This window comes from Musca autumnalis, unplaced genomic scaffold, assembly GCF_047663935.1.
Source record: "Musca autumnalis isolate F117 unplaced genomic scaffold, ASM4766393v1 scaffold_5, whole genome shotgun sequence".
Lineage (NCBI taxonomy): Eukaryota > Metazoa > Arthropoda > Insecta > Diptera > Muscidae > Musca > Musca autumnalis.
In genome coordinates, this window is record NW_027412088.1 from 2,865,640 (window position 1) to 2,892,736 (window position 27,097).

General features: G+C 34.3%; 1 protein-coding gene across 2 annotated transcripts in view; it reads right to left on the minus strand.

The window, feature by feature from the left end:
• LOC141405124 (uncharacterized) overlaps positions 1–27,097 on the minus strand; it is a 61,959-nt gene that overhangs the window by 33,047 nt on the left and 1,815 nt on the right. For both annotated transcript variants that reach the window (XM_073989132.1, XM_073989133.1), the window contains exons 3-4: positions 12,115–12,494; positions 11,864–11,971 (exon numbers count right to left, since the gene is read on the minus strand). In XM_073989132.1, the coding sequence (XP_073845233.1) occupies positions 11,864–11,971; positions 12,115–12,468 (462 nt within the window). In that variant the 5' untranslated portion in view covers positions 12,469–12,494. The remainder of the gene's footprint in view (positions 1–11,863; positions 11,972–12,114; positions 12,495–27,097) is intronic.

The following is a 27,097-nucleotide window of genomic DNA, read 5'->3' on the forward strand; positions in this document are numbered from 1 at the left end:
AACTGTGATGTGAATGATTCGGCTTAGTATTTGCGAATGGTTTGAATGAAACAATAATGTCTTAGTTTTGAAAAATGTCAGTTCATGTAAGACGACACTTGCAGTACTTTAATAAATATACATAAGTTTAGCACTCCGAGTGGAGCTTCTAGCAACATCCCTTAACTAACGATTTATTTACAAATTATCGACAAAACTTCTGTAACATCTCCTGTCTTGTGTCTGTAACATTTCCTGTCTGCCGCCACGTGAGACCTTTTGTGTCTGTAACATCTCCTGTCTGCCGCCACGTGAGACCTTTGGGTCTAAATTCTTCTTCTACTGATGTTCGCCAGGTAATCTTTGGTCGTCCCCTGCTTCGATGTCCGTGTCGATTCCATTGAAAGCTAGCTTTGGCGATATTAGTGTCCTCTTGTCTGAGAATGTGGCCTATCGATTTCCTTCGTCTTATTTCAATATCTATTGGCAGCTTGGTTGGTAAAGCGCGTTGGCCACAAGATTTTATTGATTTTTCTCATACATTTATTTACAAAGACCTGCAGTTTATTTGTGATTGTCCCAGTTACTTTCCATGTTTCACATCCGTAGAGCAGAACAGATATGACGCTCGTATTGAATATACTGGTCTTGGTTTGTGATGATATTTGGGACGATTACCTCACTCTTTACATGGTGCATTGTGGTAAATCAAATTTATAATTTTGATAATTTTTTGGGGGATTCCAATATTGTGCAAACATTTCCATATCGAGTCTCTATTAATGTTGTCGAAGGCGCGCTCAAAGTCCACAAATATTAGGAACAGAGGAGGTTCCATTCTGAAGATTCTTCACCTATTGTTCTTAATGTGTTTATGTGGTCCACGCAAGATCGGTTTCGTCTAAAACCAGCTTGTTCTTTCCTTAGGCATGTATCGACAATAGGCTATATGCGATCGAGGATAAAGAAAGATATAATTTTTTTATCGAGTTGAGGAGTGTTATTCCCCTCCAGTTTTTACATTTACTAAGGTCACCTTTCTTCGGTATTGTGACGATCACTCCTTCCTTCCAGGATGCAGGTATGTTTTCTGAAATCCAAGCTTCTTGGATTAAAGGTCAAATGAATAGGTCTAAAGCTGGGGTGTATTTAAATATTTCCGAGGGAATGTTGTCTAGTCCAGATACTTTGTTGTTCTTCAACTTCGTAATTGCATCACTGACTTCATTGAGAGTATGTGGTGAGTTTGTTATGTCCCTTCTTGGATTTATTCTTCCCCAAGGCTCATCAGGGGTATTGTCTGTTTCAGTTTATGGAGATTCAACGAATTGTCTCCATATCTGAAGTTGTTCCTCGATTGCATTTAAAGTTATGCCATTCGAGTCTTTTATATTGGGTATCGATCGTCTTTCGCCTCGACTGCAGTATTGTTTATCCATTGTCGTCTGTCTCTTCGGATCCTAGACCTTGATTGCCCATGACGAATCTTAAGTTGGTGTTGTCGTTACCCACCTTGGCGTTCATGTCTCCTAATACAATTTGTATATCACTCTTTCTTGATTTCGCTATTTCTGTATTCAGTTGCTCGTAGAATACCCGTTTTGCTTCATCGTCATCGTTTTCAGTGGGGGCGTAGTATTAGAAGATGACGATGTTACGATATTTCGTTTTAAATCTTGCTGTAATTATCCTGTCAGATACATATTTGTGTTCGAGCAAAGATTTTTTTCGTAGTTGTAGATATCAGAATTCCAAACCCATGTGTATGGCTTTCATTATTGTCACAAAAAAGAAGTTTGTATCCTGAATCTGTGACAAATTCTTCATGATCTTTCCAACTCACTTCAGCGAGACCCAAAATACGGCATACTTGTGTTAGTCGAGAAGTTTCTGCTAGTGTCCTTACATTCCATGTTTCGATTCTTCGATATTCGATAGCGTATTGGTTGTGCCATTTGATTTGCTTCTTTTTATACCCTACACCACTATGTGGTAAGGGGTATTATGTGTTAGTGCATTTGTATGTAACCTACAAAAGGAAGCGAGATGGACCCATAGTTCGTTCTAGGGATATACATAGAATCACTTTCTGAGTCGATTTATGCATGTCCGTCCGTCCGTCCGTTCGCAATATACAGGTCGCATTTGTTGACCGATTTCGCTGAAAATTGGGGAATACCATTTTTTTAGCCGTCAGAAGATCAAGTTCGAAGATGGGATATATCGGTCCACGTTTTGGTATAGCCCCCATATAACGGTACTCCCCGATTTACAGTATTTTGACGTTTTCAGCTACATTTTCAGACCGATTTGGCTATAATTTGAGATTTAGGGTTCTTAAGTGTCAATAAACATATATAACAAAACTTGTGGACATAGGTCCCGGTTTTGGTATAGCCCCCATATAACGGTACCTCCCAATTTACGGTATTTTGACGTTTTTAGCTACATTTTCAGACCGATGTAGCTATAATTTAACATTTAGGGTTCTTAGGTGTCAATAAACTTATATAACAAAAGTTGTGGACATAGGTCCACGTTTTGGCATAGCCCCCATATAACGGTACCCTCCGTTTTGCGGTATTTTGACGTTTTTAGCTACATTTTCAGACCGATGTAGCTATAATTTAACATTTAGGGTTCTTAAGTATCAATAAACTTATATAACAAAAGTTGTGGACATAGGTCCCTGTTTTGGTATAGCCCCAATATAACGGTGCCCCCCAATTTACGGTGTTTTAATGTTTTTAGCTACATTTTCAGACCGATGTAGCTATAATTTGACATTTAGGGTTCTTAAATGTTAATAAACTTATATAACAAAACTTGTGGACATAGGTCCACGTTTCGGTATAGCCCCCATATAACGGTACCCCCGATTTGCGGTGTTTTGACGTTTGTAGCTACATTTTCAGACCGATGTAGCTATAATTTGACATTTAAAATTCTTAAATGTCAATAAACTTATATGACAAAACTTGTGGACATAGGTCCACGTTTTGGTATAGCCCCCATATAATGGTTCATTTAAGTTCATATTTTCGTATAGCCCAGATACCTCCGAACTAGCTGTTAATGACATTTAAAGTTCCCACGTTATGTACCGATTTCCGATATTTTGAAGATTCTAGCTATATTTTTTAACCGAATTAGGAGTTATTTGACATTAAAGGCTCCCATCAAAAACTGTCAACATAGGCCCATGTTTTATTATAACCCCTATATAACAGTACCTCCCAATTTCTAGCCCACCAAAAATTGTCAACATACATAGTTAGATATAGGCACCATAAAAAAGGGCCTCCCGAATGAAGCATAAATGTACATAAACATTATCTGACATTTTAACGTACCCACTTAAAGTTGGGGACAGGAATGAAAATATTGAATGAATATTTAATGGTGGAGGGTATGAAAAGTTCGGCCCGGCCGAACTTAATGCTGTTTTACTTGTTTTGATACGTTGTTGTTTCGTTAATCATTTATTTAGAGATTTGTGGCTGATTAGGCCACAGAATCCGATCCTAGTGGTGGCACTGCCATGCATCTGCAAAGTCATTTGAGTTTCAGGTGCGAGCCTACTTACCTGAGACGCTCTATTTTAAGCCATCAGGTTACTCAGATGACCGCCTTCTCACATTAGCTACCTTCAAACGGTTGTTTGATCAACATTTCCAGGGGATACGTGACTTCAAAAGCCGGGCGTGGTGAGCTGCTTGGATTGTCCGCTAAAGGAATCACTTCTTACTATTCCCGGGTGAATAGCAGGCAGAGAGCTTTCCGCACCAAGGTGGACCTTTATGAACAACCCCATCCCCCAATATTGATGTTAGGGCAACGTATATAGGTAGTTAGAAATGCCATTCTATCAAAATAATATTTTGAAATAAGAAATCGGGGTTGAAGGGCTTGAAGAATTTTTTATAAATTTTTCTTAAGGTATAAAATGATTGCTCTTTTCCAATGGATTGCTTATCTGACATGCAATAGAATCATAATTATACAATTAAATGACCTGGTAATCATCTTACATTCATACATACGTACATTGACGAATGGTTCCATTGAATGTCTGCTGTTCAAGGAGAAACGTTCATCTTTGTCTGTCAAGCCAGGAGAAGTTAATTTTCATAGTAACCATCCTTATTCTCTTAACAATTACTTAAACGTTTACATTCATGTACAATACACTCACTCCAAGCCAAAAGTGAACACCACTTAACAAATTATCGATCAAATGCCTTTGGAACAAAACAGGAATACAAAAATGTATTAATGCAATTTGTGTACCCTCAGCCTTTACACCTCTCAAAGTTTTTTTTTTTTTTTTTTGATTGCATTATTACACCAACTTAGAGATAATATAATATTTAGTAGTGAATTAAAAATCCAGAAAATATTATGCCCATCCAACGTTTCATTAGACAATAAATGAAGAGCACAAAAGTCCAGCAAAAGAGAGCGATTCGAGAGAGACATTTTGACAGTTCTTTTACTGAGAGTTTCCAAATTCTTGCTGGACAAATTTCTTCTAGCAAGCACTTGCATCTCTTCTTCTTCCTGAAAACAATCAATCATCTGTTTTTAATTATTCGGTTATTTATGTTAGTGAAAATTAAAAACAATTTTATTGTGGAAATACAAGCCTAATTGTATAGTGATTTTGGAGAACAAAGTTATAAAGAGGAAAAAATCCTTTTTTGGGCCTTTTTATTTTTAATAAAATACAAATTTTTACCTTGCTTTGGTTCCTTTAATGCATTGATGGCCAAAAACACACATTTGCATATTATATGTACATTGCGCTTGTGTGAGTGTAAAAAATTCGAACGACCAATATTAGTATTACACTAACAAACCAACGTTCTACTATGTTTACATTTACGAAATCCACTCGATTTCATCTGTCAATTCCTTTGTGTATACGTCAAATGAAAACTCATCTGAAATCGATTGGATTTCATTTGACGTTTGAGCAATGGAATTGACAGTTGAAATCGAGTGGATTTCGTAAATGTAAAAATAGTATTCTTCTCATCGACTGCAACGAAGCCACACGAAGATGTTTACTCTATACGTGTGAGTACGATCGCTTTGCCTATGCCCGCGGGCACGCGTGAACATGCTATTAGGTACATCTTTGGTGTTAGCCTCATTCCTCTAGACTAGAGTCTTTAATATCGTATCGATTTGAGTCAAAGACATTGTTTTCATACCCCTGAAAGCATAAAAGCCATTTATCCGCACACCGCTACTGTCATGCACCACCCGAACATACAGGAGACTTCACAATACCGTTAAATCTACGTTCATATTTTTTACAGCTGATATTTTTTACAATGATGGGAACGTGGTAAATACACTCAAGCATTATGAAGTCTCCTATATGTTCAGGGTGTGTATGCACGGCTGCCAGATTTGACGATTTATCGTCATTTTGACGATTTTTTGGTCAAAAAATGATAAATGACGATTTGACGATTTTTACCCAAAAAATGACGATTTTTGGATATTTTGCTAATGCAGTCATAAAAAATGTTGTAAAGTATGAAATTGTAAAAACGTGGTTGATTTTAAAAATTAATTGTTAAACAATAATTGTTATTTTTATACCCTCCACCATAGAATGGGGGTATATTAAGTTTGTCACTACGTTTCTTGATCAGCGTGCAATTCTACATCGATATAGCCATGTCCGTCCGTCTGTGGAAATCACTCTAGCGTCCGAACGGATTGACGTAGGTTGATGAAATTTTGGGAAAATATGTTATATTTACGTAGGACTTTTGGTATTGAAAGCGGGCTATGTAGGTCCACGCTTTCGTATAGCCCCCATACAAAATGAAGCGTGGCGCGTCGTCGTTTTAAGGAATTTTTAAGATATTTGGCCCATTTTACCACCGAATTGGTTGTAATTTGGTACTTTGTGTCTCCAGAGGCCAAAAAATATTCCTACCATGGTACAATAATTCTTAGGTAGGCCACAGCTAACAGCTGATTACAATTTTTTTTTGTTATGGCTTAATCTGTCAAAACCGTGTTGGCATGCAGAGTTGATATTTATTATTGATCAAAAAATTCAACTCTGTTTTGTTTTCATTTCAACATTTCGATCTTCTTCTTTGTATACTCATCCGTTATCATTCATCAAAACAATTTTGACGTTTTAAGCCATAGCGACAGGGTTGTATTTTTTTGGCGATTCTCATACCTGGCCTACCTATGAATTATTGTACCATGATTCCTACCAAAGTTGGGTTATATAGGTCCACGTTTTGGTATAGGCCCCTTATAAATTACGCGTCATTTTAATATATTTTGAATGTATTAGACCCATTTGACCAAAGAATCGGTTGTAACTTTGTATTTTGTGTTTCCAGAGGCTAAGAAACATTTCTACCATAAAATGTTTATATAGGTCCATGTGTTGATATAGCCCCATAATACAATATCTCCCGATTTTCGATATTTTGAACGTTTTAGCCTCATTATCACACCGAGATGGCTGAAATTTGGTATTTAGTCTTCTTTAGGCGTATAAAACTTTCCCCCAGAAATTTGTAGGTATAAGTCCACGCCATCATATAGCCCCATAGAACGGTACCTTCCGAATTTCGGTATTTTGAAGGTTGTGGCCACATTAATCCACCGAAATGGCTGAAATTTGTGGTGGAGGGTATAAAAAGTTCGGCCCGACCGAACTTAGCGCTTTTCTTACTTGTTTAACTTAGAAGCTTGAAATTTTGCCAGAACATGTATTTTAGCTATATGTATCAGGTTTCATCAATGTTGACGATATTTTTGGGTGCATATATGCACAAAGGAATTTTTAACTAGAACCAAACAGAATTCAATGGAAACAAGCAAAATATATAATTGCCCTGCTCCAGAACCTGCAACAATCTCCTATTATTTTGGTAAATTTATAAAGGAACAAAAGTCAAAATTTCAACAATGGTAGATTCTGTTCTCGGCAATTAACTGCGTTATATTGAGCTTTGTGCAGAAATTATAAAAGTTTAATAGATTTGATTTTGAAAATAGTTTTATTGATTTTTCGACATCCTTAACGGATTTTAACATTTTGTCAACAAGAAGGAAAAGCAAAAATTGGATTCAGAATTTCGTGAACTAAAGCTTTTGGATTTTGTGGAAATTTTTGAAAATAATGAAACGGATTTATTTCGCATTTTAATATATGATTTGAAACATGTTTATGGTTCATATGTTTTTCCTATAATAACAAAATTTTTAAAGAAAATAATGATGGGTATTTCCACATTCGCCAGCAAATGTTAAACGAGTTTTCAGCCAAGTAAATCTTCACAAAACGAAATATGTATCGAAATTCTTTTCATAAGTATTCAATGTAGAGTATACTTAACAAAATACATTGTTAGACATATTGATTAAACCCGACTTGTTGAGAATGTTAACTCATATATTTATTTACAAAATCGTTAATTAATCATTTAATTTAATACTGATTTAAAGTAAAAATATGTTTACTAACTCGAATAACCATTTAATGTTTATTTTAATTAAAAATATATTTAAATATAACTAAATATTAACATTTTAATTTTTGACGATTTTGTAAAATAGATTTGACGATTTTAATTTTAAAAATCGTCATTTTGACGATTTTCAATAAAAATAATCTGGCAGCCCTGTGTGTATGGAAGTAACGGGGTCCGACTAAATGGATTTTATGGGTTCAGGGATATGAAAACAATATTTTCCACTCATATTGACACGATATTAATACCAAAGGTTTACGTAACATATGGGCAGAGATCTGGAGCGTTCTCCCTTATTTATGGATAACATGTTGCTATATTTGACTCCTATGTATATCGGACCACTAATTGTAGTCTCTAGAATCCAAATCCATTGTGTACTTAACGAAAAATTTCGACAAAAAATTAATAGAGGCTTATTTATGCCAAAATTTCACGAATGCGGTATTACGGTCCAATGCGGGATATATCTCCGGATTACACCTAAAGTGATGAAAATAAGTTCAAAAGCCAAAATATCCCTTCATTTTGTTAAAGAAATAAAAAAATCTTAAAATTGTCAAATGTGTAAACTTTATTTTGACGCGTCAAAATTTGGGTTATTTTGGTAATCTTCATTTATTCCCTAATGAAACATTGGAATGGCCTAATATTTTCTGGATTTTAATTTAGACAATTCCCCTACTGATTTATTTTCTTACAAATATAATTAATTCTTATTGTGTTTTCTGTTTTTGAACCTGCCCCCCTATTCAGTAACTTTTTAACAACTTCACTCATTGTTTATTTTACAAAAATTTTCATTTGTTTGTTTTGTAGTTGTTACAAAAACAAAAGAAATTTTAACAAATTTTCAATCGATAAAAGTTACAGAATAGGCCTACTGATAATATAATCAACAAATATTGGTTAGATGTGTTGTGAACTTAGCTAAAGTACTTAAATTAATATTTATATCACAAAAATTGACCTTCACCCTAATAAGGCAAACTGTTTTTTTATTCGTGTCCAATTTTGGCTTGGAGTAAGTGAACATACTGACATGTGTCGATGTGCAAGTCCAAGTGTTAATATTTGCACGCAATTTATATCCCTCTCCACACAACTAGTCCGTCCTGGTCACAAATATTGATTGGTGAGAGGTGAGATAAGATAGGTAACACTTCATGCCGGCGACAATTCACATACATACATACATCCAAATGTGAGTACATCTTGTGTGTGGCTATGTAAATACCACGCAATGAACTCGATGTGACACCAATGTTATCGGGGCGTATGATTGAACAGATGCGATAAATTGTAATTATCAACTATTAAATAATGTCTTAATGAAATGTGTTTTCGGAGCTCTTCTTTGTGGCATCCATTTCCAGAGGAAAGAAAAATTGTGCACAATAACCTGGAGCAAAATCATTAAGAAATGTTTTCAAAAACTCAAGATGACTTTAAAGTATATAATTTTACGGGAATCCCCTTCACGAAAAAACAACATTTGCAATGCCGGCATATCTAACATTGGGTTGTTGTTGTATCATTTTACTTACTTACACGCGGTCAGTTTTGCGAAGAAACAGGCGATCATTTGTTTCGAAGTGCTTCTTACATGAACAACTTTCACTGGATTTGGCTCGCTTTCGAAGACAAAACTGTCGATTCCCGTCGTTCGAAGTACAACGATCGTTTCTATTCACAATTTCTTTGCACCAATCTACAAGAGCCTCTTTTTGAGCGATTGTCCAAATTTGCTGGATCTAACGACAAAACCCCATTTGTGGGGCCAAGTGCTCATGCAATATCAAATATTAGTTGATGGAAGAAATCTCACAGTATATATATCGCGGCGATCTTGCATTATCCGTTCACGCACGGCTTAATTTTTTGGTTAGTTAGAATTCATTAAACCAGTTTTTCATAGTTATATAAGGTGTGTTCGTTTGCTCAACAATTTGTACAAATTTGTACAAGTTCAGTAACTTCTTGTAATCGACTAAGGTCTTTTGCATTATACTGTAGAGTAAACGAACAACATCCAGTAACAATTTGTACAAATTTTGAGTAAACGAACACACATATAGATTGGCCCTTTATCAACATAGATAGATTTAATTTGATCAATGCACTCTTGCCGTGAATATCTACGTCGAAAGTTGTGAGAAATTATCGGACGAAAATGTTTACAAGTAAATTCCATTTTTTATTCAAAGTGATTTTTGTACTGTAAACAACACAACACAAGGTCGTATGACAAACTTGGTCTGTTCCAGTACTGCAAGAATCTACTAATTTTTAATATTTTTTCCGATAACATAAAGGAAAAATGTTATCGTAGTAAAAACTGTCCAAAAAATTGCAAACGGCGCCTGGCAACACACGGTTATATAGGATTGGATTGATTCTATGAAACTCGTCGAAGGGAGTAGTATTGTTTGGCTTGAATGGCAACAATGGGTGTTGAAACTTTTGTTTTTATAAAAGCAAACATGTGCTCTGTTCCAGAACCTGCAAGTAGCTACTATTTTTTACTACGATAACATTTTTTCCTTTATGTTATCGAACAAATAGTAAAAATTAGTAGATTCTTGCAGTACTGGAACAGACCAATTGTTAATAAAGTTTCTGAAAACTATTTTCAAAGAAAAGGGCGAAAACTTCTGTTCTATACCCTGATTATTTTTCTCTATTAGGGCAATGCCGTTAAAGCCTAGTGCAATATGGGGCAAGCCTGGTTGATACAGGACTTTCCAAATGTCAGTAAATTGTTTGTACGTACTCTAGACATAACCGTTAATGATTTTTCATAGCCATTTTTCGGGAAATAACTTCAAAAACTAGAAATAAGTAGCCAAATTTCCTACAAAGGGACAATCATGCCAAAAATACGTCAGGAACATTATTTTTTCTATCGAAATCAATGACAAAACTACTGAAAACGATAGGGAACCAATTATTTCACCATAACTGATAACTAAAATGGCATAAAAAGCGAAAATTTTGGAAATTATTAATCGATTATCGTGGTGCATCATTTTTAATGCTCAATTTAAAAATTACCATTTTTTATTTTTTGGGAAAATTTTAGTATAACGGTACCGTAAACGGAATACGTTTCTACGCCATCTTAAAGACAACTTTTCAGCCAACATAATTGTTTTTTGAATTGTTAAAAAATCTCAACTCGTTTCCAAGGTTTCAACGTTTACATTTTTTATTTCAGTGACGGTCATTCTATATTCCTGATGTCCGTAAGGTGTAATCACCCTTTCGTTCGCAATAATTGAGTTAGAGCGCTATATTTTTGCATCCGATCGTTTTTTGTTTTTTTTTTTCATAGGCAGGTCAAGATGGGCTATATCGGAAAACTTTTTGGTATAGCCCCCATATAATGGTACCTCCAGATTTTCGGTATTTTGTGGATTTTAACTACATTTTTTTGACCGAACTACCTGTAATTTCACGTTTGGGATTCCCAGTGGTCACAAAACATCTCCGCCAAAAACCGTCAACATAGGTCCATGTTTTGGTATAGCCCCCATATAACGGTACCTCCCGATTATCGGTATTTTGAGGATATTAGACAATTTTTTGACCGAACTACCTGCCATTAGACAGTTGAGGTTCCTAGTAATCACAAAATATCTCCACCAAAAACTGTCAACATAGGTCCATATTTTTGTAGAGCCCCTATACAACGGTTCCTCCAAATTTTCGGTATGCTGTGGATTTTAACTACATTTTTTGACCGAACTATCTGTAATATCAGTTTTGAGGTTCGCAGTGGTCACAAAGTATATCCACTAAAAACCGTCAACATAAGTCCATCTTTTGGTATAAGTCCATATTGCGGTACCTCCCGATTTTTGGTATTTTGAGGATTTTAGCTAACATTTTTGATCGAACTATCTGTAATTTCACGTTTGGGGTTTTCAGTGGTCACAAAATATCTCCACTAAAAATCGTCAACATAGGTCCATGTTTAGGTATAGCCCCCTATATAACTGTACCTCCCCATTTTCACTTTGATATAGCTCCATATAAGGTTTCCTACCGATTGAATGCATTTTTTATGCTTTTTTACCTTATTTAGGTACCGGTGGTCACAAAATATCTCCGCCTAAAATTGTGGACAGAAAAGAATATACTTATTCCGTTTTAGTTCAGTATATTTTATGCCCGGCCGATTTTTTACTTGTTTGACATGCATTTCCTTTATAAAATTTTTCATAGAAACAGAATTGAGCCCTGTTTTCGTAAAAAATACATCTGTCAGCTTGGTGGAAACTGGCCGAACTTATTATGCTGCCTTGTAATTGCACCATGCATTACATCACGTTGACATACTTATAAAAATGTTGGAAACATACCTGAGTTTCAATGTCTGACACCTCAGCTCGATATTCCAGAACATCATGTAGTGATATGGATGTTTGCACAATCAATGCCAGTATTGGTATAAATGGCAGAATGATCATCTAAAAAATGGGAAAATAGATCATATTGGAAATTGGCGTTGTTATCAAAATATTTCAGTAAATCTTTGGTTTGTTGGAGTATAGTTTACATGGAAGATACTGATATGCTCGTTACCCATTTACACATTCTATAATATTCTTACCTGCATCAATTGTATGCGACGACCTGTTTTTATAGCTGGATTCCTTGCTGCGGCACTACAACACTGACCATCATTCGTGGCTGATATATCTTCGGAACTTACTGAATGGACGGACATTTTGTCGAAATGCAGTTGTTGATTGTCTGATGCTTTGACAACGGCTATTGTGACATGTTCACCCATTGCTGGACAACTGTTGGCAATGACATCTTTGGTTTTGGAATTCCCTACCTTGCGTACTGGCCCACTATTTTCCGTCGATAATGTCTGAGGTCTTTTTGTGTGACACCTTTTTGTTGGCATTGCTGTGGAAAGTCCCGCTGATAAATCGCCTGGTCTACCACCGTTAAGCATATTGTAATGTTAACAGTCGATAAATTCTAATGGGAAAAAATAAAAAGTTACTACCATAGGACCACCATGGTAAAATGACACATACAGAATAAAAATCGCAAAGATGAAAAACATGTTACCCTCATACATACATGTGAGCATTTATCTTAGCAACATTTAAAATTGAACAGTCATAATTAGAGCTCAATTGCCTGAAATTAATGATATGATTTTGTATATCTATGTGAATTTTATTGGATTATACAAATACATATATGTATACATATGTATGTTGTATCCTTGCAAACATTTAGAAGTTTCTTGGAAGATTTCTTGAACAGATTATTCTTCTGTTATTCTTTCCGGCGATCTTTTAGCAAGTTTGTATTATTTTTGTTGTTGTTTTGTGGAAAAAACTAATAAATAGAAAAACGATAGTACAAGCGAACAATATAACATTCTTCCCAAACCCGATCACACGATTGTTACTGAAATTACTGACATTTTTGGTTTGGTTCGGCTTTCCTTTTTCACTTGCAAAAAATCTTCGGCCATTAAATTCGATTCCAACGAGAAATTAATTAAGAGCAATTTTTTTTTATTTTATAACAAAATTTTGTAAACGTGTACATTCGTTTTTATCCTTGGAAGAAATAAAGGCCTGCGTACATAAGCTGCTCTGCCTGATTGCCTTGCTTTCCTGCTTCATTTTTGACATAATAAAAATAAAAGAATAAAGAAGGCCGAGGAAATTTCGAACTGGGTTGCCCCTTTTCTTTTTTATTCTTTTATCAGAAGTATGCAAGGCAATCAGGCAAGGCAGCTTATGTACTCAGGACTTTATGTCGCTGCTTGACCTCTAAACAAATGCTAATAAAATGTAACCAAAGTAGTGTCTTTTTTCGACTCACAACTCCACATTACACGACTTCCTGCTGGTTAGATTTAAATATATTAATTCAAATATATGGTCTGTTCCAGAACTGCAAGAATCTACTATTTTTACTATTTTTTCCGATAACATAGAGGAAAATTTGTTATCGTAGTAAAAAATAGTAGCTTCTTGCAGGTTCTGGAACAGAACAATAGATACTTATGTATTGTGAGTAAATACTCAGTGAACTGTGTAAATGCTCTTTTTTGTTTTTTTTATGTAAATTTTACATAGACTAATAGCCAAAAATAATAAAATAAAAATTTCTCACGACATGCCCTTGTAAAAGTTATGGGTTAGTAGGGGCATTTGTAATGAGTTTTTTTTTCCTGGCTGCATAACAAATGATATGTAAGAAAAAAATACAGCTTCCGGCCTGAATATGTAGTACAAATTTTTATTAATTAATAACTTGCCTGGTTTGTACTGGACAAATTCCTTTCATTAAGAAGCAGCGAGTGTTTACTTGCTGTACCTGTTTGGGAGCACAAAATATCTCATGAGAAACATCTCATTCAAATACCTTTAGTAAGAGCTAAATACGAATTTCGTGCTACCCCAACAAACGCTCACATCGCCTTTTGCCTGCAAATAACTGTAATGTATCCTTCTACACTTTTATTGATGTGTTTCTTGATAATTAATTACGAATTAGTAGTGGGACATTTAAGTTCATTAGCACTCCCTAAAAAAGGTCAACAATGGTCTTACCTCTCTCCCTCACACACACACACTTTATACATATTTCACCGCCGTAATATAATCTGACATTGTGTATTCTGGTAACGGATCGCATATTTAGTTTTTTTATTGGTTGTTTCATATTTTCGCCACAATTCATTCATAAATGTCGGGTGAATCCACCCAGCCGATTGTATAGCACGTTTCTTTCGTGTAGATTTTTCTGCGACAGAAAAAAATATGGACGAATGAATGTTCAATGTTTTGCGCGGTGATGTAAACGTCAAAATACATATTTCAAAAACGATTTTTGGAGGGAAATTGCCAAGTTTTGTTGCATAATTTTTGCCTGGCAATTTAGTTTCCCCAAAAACTAACCCCACAAATGGGTTCCGTTGTTCCCAATTTTTTCATCAAGAGAAACTTATAGTGTTTTTGCATATAACTGGATATAATGAGCCTACTTGATTTAAAATGTAAATGTAAGAGTTAAAAATGTTAAAATGTAAAGTTTTGAACTGCCAAGTAAAGGAAAAAATTTGGAGTAAAATGTGGGAAAACATGAAGATTCTTGCGCGTAAAGGAGCAAAGCTTAGGTTATCAGATAGATAGAGCAAAGTCGGACAATATATGCAACCTATGATTGATATAAAAGATATAATTTTACAACAAAATCATAGAAATTTCCACCAAAATTCGCCTTCGAAAAATTTTGAGTGTTTTGGTTTGAATCACTTGACAGCACATAACCTGAGTGTTCCTTCTTTGTCTATACAATTCATTTGTATATGGTTTCAATCTAATAATCTCTCTTGTTTACATTCCTCTTACTATTATTTCAATTTATTTCCTTGTTGGCTGCCTTATGAATGAGTAATATTTTGACTATGTGGAGAAGTGTTTATCTTTCTCCGTTTCCTATCTGTAATGGAAAAAAGCAATCAATTTCACATTTTTTTTCCAACAATTATAGGGATATGGCATTTGTCGCAAGCAATACATTTCATTTCCACATATTTATGTATGTACATTAGGGTTATGACTTTTTTATAAAGACTGGTATCTGTCCCGTAAAAACTTATCAGAATATGGACCATTATTATATACGTACCTATATATTTTCTTTTACTAATGGATGGATTTGACGCAAAATAAACTAATTTGGAGGCATTAAAAGCATAATTTTCACATTCCTTGATATTTAATGATCACTTTTAAACTTAAATTAGTCGGAACGCTATAAATCTGTACTTAAAATCCAAACTATAATAATGTGGGTATGATAGATACGTTTTTACGGGACATTTTTTGCTTTAGAGCCAACGACATAACGAAATTGACATAACCTTTTGTTTCTCACTCACAGAGAAGTCTCCCTTGTCCCGCATGGGATGTTGTGGAACAATGTTTGTTTGTTTGTTTTGTTTTGTTTCTCACTAATTTTATCTCCCTTGTTTGACCACCTTCGCCAACCTACTTTACACCAATGGAAAGGTAATATTTTCTTCTTCCATTGACAGGCTTGTCGTTGGAATACCCCTACTAGAAGCCAATATATTCACAAAGAATAAAACTTTGAATTCGTCTCCAAATGAGTTTTTCCCCATTCCAACCCCTAAATAATATCCGGCTATCACCAAAATCAATAGGCTTCTTCCTATGTGGGACCCGCATCAACTCCCAAAAAATTCGTGACGATCCGATTAAAATTGCGACCTGTAGCGTGATTACAAACAAATCGGAAAATGGGATTCATTATCGACTATTGCCATATCTCTGCAGCAGCTACGACAACCTACTTTACATCGTTGTAAAGGTTATATTTTCTACTTTCCTTGCCAGATTTTGCTTTTGATATACCTCTTAAAGAAACAGAGATATTGGCTTTGAAATAAAATGTTGACTTTTCTCCAAATAAGTGTCTGCCCATTTCGACCCCTAAATATTACCCTACCATCACCAAAATCAATATGCTTCTTCATCTGTGAGACCCCCATTAACCCTGAAATTTTCGTGACGATCCTTTTGGAACCAAGGCTGTGATATTCGTCAATATAATTAAAATCGCAAAAATGCAAATTGGGGTTTTATTTGTTACTATTGTGATATCTTCGTTGTTTGATCACCTACGAGCACCTACTTTACATCATTAGAAAGGTGATATTTTCTACTTTAATTGTCAGGTTTTGCTTTTGGTATACCCCATATAGAAGCTGAGATATTTGCTTTAGAAAAAACGTTGTCTTTTTATCCACCTAAGTTTTTTGCCCTTTCCGACCCCTAAATATTATCCGACCATCACCAAAATCAATAGGCTTCTTCCCCTCCGGGACCCCCATCAACATGCAAAATTTCGTGACGATCCGATCGAAATTGCGACCTGTAGCGTGATTACAAGGTTTAGATGGACAGACGGACGGACGGACACACATAGCCAGATCGACTCAGCTCGTCGAGACATTAATTTTGGTATATATAAGTATGGGTCTACGACCATTATTTCGATGCGTTACAAACTTTTTGGCCAAAACCAACTTATAATACCCTCCCCACATAGTGGTGTAGGGTATAAAAATCAAGCTTCGCAAAAAGCGCGTTTTAAGTTGACGATTGAAATTTGGCTTCCCAACTATAAAGTTTATTACACAAAAAATAAAATAACTACTTGGACCATCTTTTGTAAAGACCTAGCCAGATATCAGTGCTAAATTTCTGTGCAAGATCAGTCATGATTTGAAGTGTTTTAGTGCTTCATAAACTCAAAAACGTTTGTAATAATTTATGAGAAACTCCAAGAAAATGAATTTTAGAGATATTAACTTGAAATTTTGACAAAATAAAGTCGTAGAAAAAATAGAAATTGCTAACACCAAAAACCAATTTTTTGAGTTATGCCACTCTTTTTTAAATTAGCGATATGCAAGGCATATTTATACAAGGTAGAAGTGACAATCAGCTGTACTCTTACTTTTTTTGTAAATTTAGTTTTCAAAATGTAATAGGGTCTACCCATGAAATTTGAAACTTCGAAATTTGCTACCATAAAATACTGTTTTTCTTCCTAAACGTGTAATAAAAATGACCTACGACAGTTCTGAATGCTTCATATTTACATTGTCATTCAAATTTGTTCTATTTTGGAGGATTTTCAAAATGTATTTATGTTTTTCCTGAGAATATTTTTGGAACTACCCTATTATTATTCAATATTTTCTTGAAAATTAATTTTCAATACCAACAATGTTGTTTTTGTAAATTTGTTAGTTGTTGTAATTCATGCACATACCTTCTATAAATTTACCTTGGCGATATGTATATAATTTTATATCATATATGATTTTATTTCATATATCATAGCAATTAAAAGTTGTTTGTGCGTGACCTTATTCAATATTTGAATATAACAAATGTTATTTTAGTCACGAATAATGAAAGGTTCATTCTCTCAACAGGAAATAATTTTTGAGAAAAGTGGTCACAAAGTGATAGCCCTAATGTACATACAATTATACTTGCAAATGGTATGAGACATTATTGAAGATGATAGTATATGTTTATAATTTAGTTAAAAGAATCATACACATTAGGGGCAAAATCTATTTTTGATATTAAATTACCACTCTAGTAAGCATCAGGTTAAGTTATTCAGATTTTTTCTGTTCGGAACCTTTTTCTGTTCAAAAATATTCAGCAACTTCTGTGGAGAGAGTAACACCTTGACATTTTGACAATATTACATTTATTAAAATGGTATATTATTAAAGAGTATACTATATTATAGTAAAGCTTAATCAAAAATACAGTTTACCCTCGATTATCTACATTCGATTATCTATATATAGAAGAGCAGTGAGGTAAGTGACTGATTCATCAGCGCCCACTTAGAATCTTGAAATTTTAACCGCTAAATTAATACTCAATGAACTGGAAACTGCTATGGAATACATTCCTACGTCCAACTTTTTGCTTTCCTACAATTCGTATAAGCCGAAATGCCCTTTAATGGAGTTTTTAACATTAACATACCCCTGTTGTTGATAAAATGTTTATATACTTTATTTCATAAACATTTGTGCATTATGCATCTCTTCCAGTCTTTACAGTTCTATGTCTTTGTACTATTGGTTTTAGGGGAACTATAGAACTGGAAAAGTGTATTGCGTTTGGGACATGTATGAGTTGGACATTGGGAGGTACTTTTTGAAACTAAAGAAACCATTTTAGAGAATTTTCAATGCTAAAGCATTTTCTTCTGTCCCATTTCAATAGGGCTTGTGGTTTCCAAGCAAAATAAAAAACCCTAAAACTCATTTTACTCTTGCACTTAAAACAAGTGTTTTTGGAATATACGTCATTTATTTAACAGTTTTTCTGTGGAATTGACAACTCAAATGTCGCATGTTTTATAAAACATATTAGATGTAAATTGAGCTAAATTTTCATTTCATTTTTTTCATCTATGAACATTGTAGTTTCAGAATCCGCAAAAACTTTTCAGGTGTAAGCACTTTTCATTTAAAGATAGTAAAGGTGCACCGTGCATGACATTGTTTTATAAGGAGGCAATACATTCAGTGCATACACATTCATTCTTGTAGAGAATTTTCACAGCTACAACATTTTCTCTAATCTATCTATATATATATAAAAATGGTGTAAAAAATGTATAGTAATTCATAAAATGAGAACGGCTAGGCCGATTTCTGTAAAATTTTTTGTCAGTTATTCGTATTTTCGAGGAGAAGGTCTTTACGGAAGAAAATTTAGGAAAATCTCTCTGGAAAAGTCGGAAAATTGGAAAAATCGAAAATTGAGTTTTTGTATGAAATTTTATTCCTTAATAGCGAGACGAAGTTCGCCGGTCCGCTAGTTTAAAAATAGTTTCGACGTTTTCCCAGGTGTAAGCTCCTTTGATTTAAAGAGTTCGACTATGGACTATATTAATACACTGCTTCGGGAACCTCCCGAAATTTCGGAGAAGTGCAGTTTGAGACCTGCTCTCACAATCGCTTTGATTTTTGTTGTAACAACTTGTATTAGCGTTCACCCCTTACGACGGTACAAGGCCCGAAAGCTGTAAAAAGCCCTACAGCACAATGTGTACGGCGATAACTCTTGAACGGATCAACCAATTCGATGCTAAATTTTGCCTTTGTAATATTTTGTACAAACTTAGTTAAACTTAAAAATGTACCAAATCGGTCTTTTCCATACAGTACCTTCCCCCAGAAGTTCGACATCATTAGTTTAGGTAGGGTCTGTTCGAAGATCCTTGGGAAATTTATACCGATGCTACTATTTGTCCTGTTCACAGCGATATTATGTTTTTCGTGGGCCAATGCATGCTTCCGGACATAGTATTCCGAAAGCTCTAAGCTATCCGGTGATCAACTCCATTAGATACCCCCTCCGCATCACTTGTGAGCTTTAATCCAAATGCAGGAGTTTTACAAGGCCACATCATGCCTATTTTGCTCGTACTCATGGTTTAAAAATACAGTCGAAATCGCTTATAACGTCGGTCAAGGGACCGACCAAATTCGGACGCTATAAACGATTTATTTATTTATTTATTTCAAATATTTATTATAATAAAAAATTACAATAAAATTATATAAAAAATAGCACTAGCATCTAAGGCTATCGGCTAAGGCTATAAACGATAGTCGTTATAAACGATATTAATAGAAGAGGTCAAATTATATTATGTATAGTGACTTTTGGTTATGAATACGTTGTTTTATTAATTTTGGGACTTTTTCATTCTATATACTTTCGTATAAAAGACTTAAAAACAAAATAATAAAAAATAAGGACATTAAATTCATTCGTCAGCAGATATATTACGTTATATGATATGGGTTTATTTAAAATAGCCTGCTTTTTTGGAATTCATGAGTTTAAATCTAACTCAGATCTGAGTTTTGAAAGGGTTTCCAAAACACATTCTGTGTTGTAACGTCTTTTGAGTAAATACATTTTTAAAGAGTTTCTACTGTTAGGCATGCCTCTAACACTGGCGGTAATTGAAATTCTGCTTCTGTAGGATGCTCAATTTCTTCGGTAGAATTGCCTTCATCTCAAACTTCCAATATTTTGTCGTCGTCATTATACATGGCATCGATGGTAATTAATTAATCAAAAATGAGAATGTTATGAAAGAAACAATAACACTGCATCCAACACATTTAATTTCGTACTTTCTTCCTTTTCTATTCTTGACAGAATAGTGGATATTTGTCGATCCCGGTAATGCGATTTTAATGATTTTATTACTCCTTGGTCTATGGGTTGTAAAACAGATGAGACATTGGGTGGCAAAAAGCCAAGGTTAATTGACTTGAGACCGCCTATATTGCAGTCGTAATTCAGTTGTGTAACCCCATCTTCGAAATGTTGTGCATATGTTTGGTGGTTTGTTGTTTGAGTTGAAAAAAAAAACATACAACAAAATTTTGAGAAAATTGTTCTTCCTTGTATGATTCGACGTTATAACCGATAGCAAAATTCAAATATTTCACAAAAATCCGACGTAACAACCGATATGACGTTATAAGCGATATTTATTTGTGTGGAATATAAAAGGCAGAAATTCGGGACTTTTGGATTTCGACATTATAAGCGATATGACGTTATAAACGACGACGTTATAAGCGATTTCGACTGTAATAGTGGAAGTGAAAATACTCGAAATAGAGTACGAGTTTACCCGAAGAGTAAAATCGAGTGGGAAAATTTTATTTATTTGGCCGTTTGTGTGTTCGGAATGATTGTGTGTTCGTGATGTTGCTGTGGACTGAAGGTGGAAAGGGAAAGTTGTTCGGTGGTTCGGAGGGATATTTTTCGGAAATTCAGAAGTTCGGAGGAGGTCTGTCGGAGGTTCGGAGGGGGTGGATGATCCAAACAACCTCATCCGAACCTCCGAACAATCTCATCCAATTGGAAACACTCTTCGCGAGTGACGAAGAAAAATAGAGTATTCACGATTATTTTTTTTTCTACTCGCGCGGGTACTCCCGTTCGAATTCGAGCGAGTTTCACTCGCGAGTATTTCGGAGCTCTGGGGCCTAATTCTCGCATACGTGATGGAGTTATTTCGATCGATATTTTCAGTATTTGGATTACGGCATCCGTTGTCGAATACACTTTCGAGTGGAGTCTTGCGAGTTTTTGCCCGCCACATATCTGCTGTCGAAATGATTATTTTTGTGGCACAAAACGAACTTTAATGAAACATTTTGCGATAAAATTAGTCAAAATCACATATTAATTACTTTTTCCAATAAAATGAGTAAAAAACTGGACTAAAAGGGGCTGTTTCTTATAAATTAAAAATATATTTTCCAATGACAGAATGCGATTATTATATTTTTACATAGTGGAATTTATTTAAGGTCACTATTACTTTTAATTTTTCACAATTTTCTATTATTGTATACAATTTTCATATTTTCATTTCATTTTACGAGAAACTTGCCGCACAACAATTTTGCTCTGTTCCAGAACCTGCAAGAATCTACTAATTTTTATTATTTTTTTCGATAACATAAAGGAAAAAATGTTATCGTAGTAAAAATAGTAGCTTCTTGCAGGTTCTGGAACAGAGCAATTGTTATCGTAGTAAAAAATTGTAAATTCTAGCAGGTTCTGGAGCAGAGCACATACATATGTTTCACCGTTCGATAACCGTAGGTATCGATAACTTTTTTTTAAATAATTTCGATCGTATAAGGGAATCCAAAAATGTCGATCGTTCGTAAATTGTCTTCGAACAAAAACTCGCTCGACAACGGATGCGAGAAGTGGTCCCTGCTTTCCTGTTCTGTCATGAAACGACACATTCGATTTTTACGATGCAGTTACATTTCGTTGCATTTCCAAACGCTGGCAACATTTCTTTCTACATGAGGCCTCGAATATCATTGCAGAAGGATCGCTTTTCCCGATTCTTGCAATAGTTACATATGTAATTATGGATTATCGCTTTTTCGCATTTTTCTATAGCAGAGGCCTTCTGAAAGAACCAATGAACAGATCTTAGCAGTAGTTTTTGTATGGAAGGAAAATAATGAGCGCTTTGCGTTTCTGATTCTTGGGATTGCTGTGCGAATGCTGATTTCGGAATAAATAAAAAAATCGTTTTGTTTTTATTAATCTTTCTTCAATATAGTATTATTTCATATTTAAATATAAAATAACGATTTAATTAGTTTTTGAGGGGCTTTGCATCCTGTGCATAAATGACTCAACCAGTCAGGAAATCGAACATTTTATTGTTTTAGTAACTTTTAGTTAAAAACTAAACTATTTTAGTTTTTATATTTATTTATTTCAATTCTCATATGCCGGGGTCGATTATGCATTGCCACAAAACTAGAGTTACCTTGTCAATTGTCAGCACAACTGAGATGAAATGTTGTATTATTGTTGTTAACCCAACTGGGTTGTAGATAAACGTGTTATCGATCAGTGTTTTTCAAACTTGTGAACTCCACATTAATCCAAAAGGCACAATTCGCCAAAAAAAAAACTATTTTAAACTTATAAGTTCAGTGGAATTATTGTACAGGACATGACATCTATTAGAATAAATTTGAGGGACAAGTCGAATCCATTGGAATTGCGATTTGTACTGTAAGTTGAAGCTCATGTTAGAAAGATCTGTATAATTAGTAAATTTTTTTAGGTTTAAGGCGTATTTTCGATTGAAAAGGATGCCGTAGTTTACATTGTGGAAACGTTAAAGGATGACTTCAAAGTAAGTTACAGATCAACAGCAATTCCCCCACTTTTAAAAGTGTGCGCTGCGTTGAGATTTTTTGCGGAGGAAAGTTTCCAAAAGTCCCATCACAATGATTACAACAATTGCATGGCGCAATCTACATTGTCGAACATATTGAAGGAAGTTGTTCACTTGATAGAGAACAAATTGGATCATTTCGAAGTCGACGGAGGAGGAAAAATACAAAACAAAAATCCCCTTAATAAGGCAAAAATAAAAATAAAAAAATCATTTTTATTCAAAAACGAAATTCCCTGTTGTTTTCGGCTGTATAGATGGAACCCATGTGCACATTGGATTTGCACTCAATTTATCAATTAATATTTCAAACTGTTGTTTTATTGTTATTTTCACCATATTTTTGATACACAAAATTAATCATGCAAATAATCAACAATTGTTAAGAAAATGTTTTTTTCCTTTCAATTTTACTTCTTGTTTCTGCGAAAATATTCACTGCAACTGAAAATAACTGTTTGCTGAAAAATAGCCGGTTCGTCAACTGAGATTCGCAACTTCAGTTGAAGGTTGACATACATATGTACATGACAACTCCCCTCAACGATAATTGCTATCGATAATCGACCCCTAAAATTAAGTAGCTAATGTGGAGGGATGACTATACTACTCCAAAACACAATTATTATGTATGAAAAATGGGTAGTACGAGGGCAGTTCGGAAACTTCTTAGCCTAGCACAAAAAGCGCGGTATAAACAGAAAAAAAGTTAAGTGTTTTGGAAACTTCCATCTCTTTTATGAACACATGTTAAATTTTGTTTCGATCTGGCAACTCCTTCATATAGAAACAGGTGTTCAAAAAAGACGCATCCGCAATTTTTTTACAATGGAAAAATTAGAAATGCGTGCTGTCATTAAATATTTACATAATAAAGGTTTATCGGGACAAGAAATTCATAATGATATGGTGAATGTGTAAAGTGAAAGTGCTCCTTCATGTGCAACAGTAAAAAATTAGGTTGCTGAATTTAAACGTGGTCGTACAAGCATTGAAGATGAACCAGGTAGTGGACGTCCAAAATTAAATGATCGACGAATAAAAGTGCGTGAAATTGCTAATATCATGGGCATGTCAAATGATCGAGTCCATTTAATTTAGCATGAAGAACTACAGATGAAAAAGCTTTCTGCAAGATGGGTGCCGCATTTGTTAACAGTCGATCAAAAACGCATAAGAATGAACATTTCTCAAGCTTGTTTGGATCGTTTTAAGCGAAATAAAATGGATTTTAAGCGTCGTTTCATAACTGTTGATGAGACATGGATCCACCACTATACTCCAGAGACAAAAGAACAATCCAAACAATGGACTGACTGAAGCTGGAGGAAGTGCCCCAAAGAAGGCAAAAATAATTCAATCGGCTGGTAAGGTTATGGCAACGGTTTCTGGGACTTCAAAGGTATTTTATTGATTGACTACACTGTAGCTCTGTTCCTTTACCTGCCTGAGGTTACCATTTCTTACCATTTTTAACCTGCAAAGCGTTCCTTTACTTTAACAAGCATACAATTTATATGAGACCAGTTCACCACTTTTACCATTTTTTGCCACTGTTACCATTTTTTAAAGTAAAGGAACAGACCATGTGCAACATTTTTAAGGTGATCTTGTGCAAACAATTCGAACTGAGGATTTTTTGAAAGTACAGACCCAAACGACAAGATACCCTAGTTGGGTTTTGTTGTGTCAGGTCCAGCTCGGATTTTATGGCCCCATCTAAACATGGTTAAATATTGAGTTTTTAAAGAAATTCGGGGCTATATCTCTGAAACCAATGCTAATCTTTTTCTGACCTCTGAAGCAAATTTGTAGATAAGGACAAGAATAAAATATTTGGAGAGGAGACATAATGATGTCGAAAAACTACAGTTATTGCCTCAAATTTCAAAATATATGCAAAAATTCCACAATTTTTATACATTTCGCTCCGTATCTCCAAAACCGTTAATTTTTTCCTGGAATGTAATACACAACTCTTCAGAACATGTCATTGTTGTAAAAGTCCTCTATGCCGTTGTTTTCAGTAAATTTTTCAACGACGATTTAATAAAAATGTCAATAATGTAGTGAAATCCGAAATGCGAGAATAAACTGTTGGTGTGAACTGTGTTTGAAATACGTGTTGTAAAAGATATGATGCAAAATAGCGATGAAACAACATGAAGTAAGCATTTTAGAGTTTAAGTATGTTTTAAAGAATTGTTGAGAACATTATTTTGATGATTTTTGCATGGTTCAACTCCCAATAGTTTAGCCGATACTGACCAGAATTTCAGCAATCATGTAAAATTTTCTATATTTTATAGATTTTGATGCCCTAGATGGAGTTTTTCTTATATGGTTTTTTCAAAAGATAAATTCTACTAGTTTAGGGCTACAATATTGCTAAAGACAGCAAGGCCAAATTCCTATTCGTTTCTAAGATAAAGGCCTGATAAATGCAAAAAAGTGTAGATTTAGCCCGTTTTAGATGAGGCCATAAAATCCGAACTGGATCTGACAGGACAAACCCCTACTAGGGTTTTTATAGTCTAAATATGTACTTTCAAAAAATGCATACTAGAAGTTGTTTGCATTTTCAGTGTTGCATAGTGCTATCTGCAAAAAAACAATAAATTCAGAGTACTATTGCAACCTTTTGGATCAATTAAATGTACAAATTCGAGAAAAACGTCCTGGCTTACAACACAAAAAAATAATTTTTCATCAAGACAACGCTAAAATCAACGAATTAAAGTACGAGTTGCTTGACCACCCACCTTATTCTCCTGATTTAGCTCCCAGTGACTTTTACTTGTTCCCAAATCTAAAAAAATCCTTGCTGACAAGCGTTTTACCTCAAATGAAGATGCAATTACAGTTGTAAACCACTATTTTGAAGACCTTGAGGAAAACTATTTTAATCAAGGGATAGAATTGCTAGAAAAGCGTTGGACTAAGTGTATTGAAGTTTCAGGAGATTATATTGAAAAATAAAAATATTTTTGAAAAACTAACTATTCTCTTTTATTGATAGGCCAAGAAGTTTCCGAACCGCCCTCGTTATAATAAAATAAACGACTATATCAAATACAAAACATTGATTGAAATATTATAGTCCAGGAAATGGAAGGGATGTTAAGCTATTACATAACAAAAATACAGAGTTTTTATAAAGCAAAATAAACATAAATAAATAACAAAATTATCATTTTTTGAAATACTTTGTTTTTAGTGATATTTCAAAACATATTGTATTAAAAATGAACATTTAATGCAAGCAATGGAATAATTTGAACTACTTCGATATATAGGAAAATTATAGGAAAAATGTTATGATGTTCTTTTTATTTTGGGTAAAGTTCGCATTCATTACGGATGTGTTAATTCACTCAAGAAATACAGACTTCATATCAAGTAAACCTTATACATATCGCTCATTTACTCAAAGAGTGGCATAACACAAAAAATGGGTTTTTTGAGTTAGCAATTTATATTTTTTCTACGACCTCTATTTTATCTTGTGTCCAATTTTCAAGCTGATATCTCTTAAACTCAACGAGTTACAGCTTATTTTCTAGGAGTTTGGCATAAATCATCAAAAAAGTTTTTGTATTTAGGAAGCACTAAAACACTTTAAGTCATGCTTGATCTTGCGCAGAAATTTAGCGCTGATATCTGGCTAGTTCCCCGTAAAATATGGTCCAACTAGTTATTTTAGTTTTTGTGTAATAATCTTTTTAAGTTGGGAAGTCAAATTTCAATCGACAACTTAAAACGCGTTTTTCTCGAAACTTGATTTTTTGAAATGTGTCACTCTTTGAGTAAATGAGCGATATGTAGGAACATATTTCTACGCTTACAATTATTTGCAATCTACATACAGTGAGCGTCAAAATAAACTTTACACCTCTCAACAATTTTTAAATATAAATGTAGCTTCTTAAGTATTTAGTGGTGAATTAAAATCCAAAAAATGTTAGGCCCTTCCAAAGTTTTATTAGGGAATAAAAGAAGATTATCAAAATAACCCAAAATTTTACGCGTCAAAATAAAGTTTACACTTTTGCCAAACATAAGAAATTGTTTATTTTTTTAACAAAATAAATGCATATTTTGGCTTTCGAACTTATTTTCATTATATTGGAGCCTGGAAACATTAAATCAATAAGTGTTTGGTGTAGTCCGGCGATATTTCCCCCCATTGGACTCGTGGTACCACTATCGTGTAGTTTTGGCATAATATAGGCCTC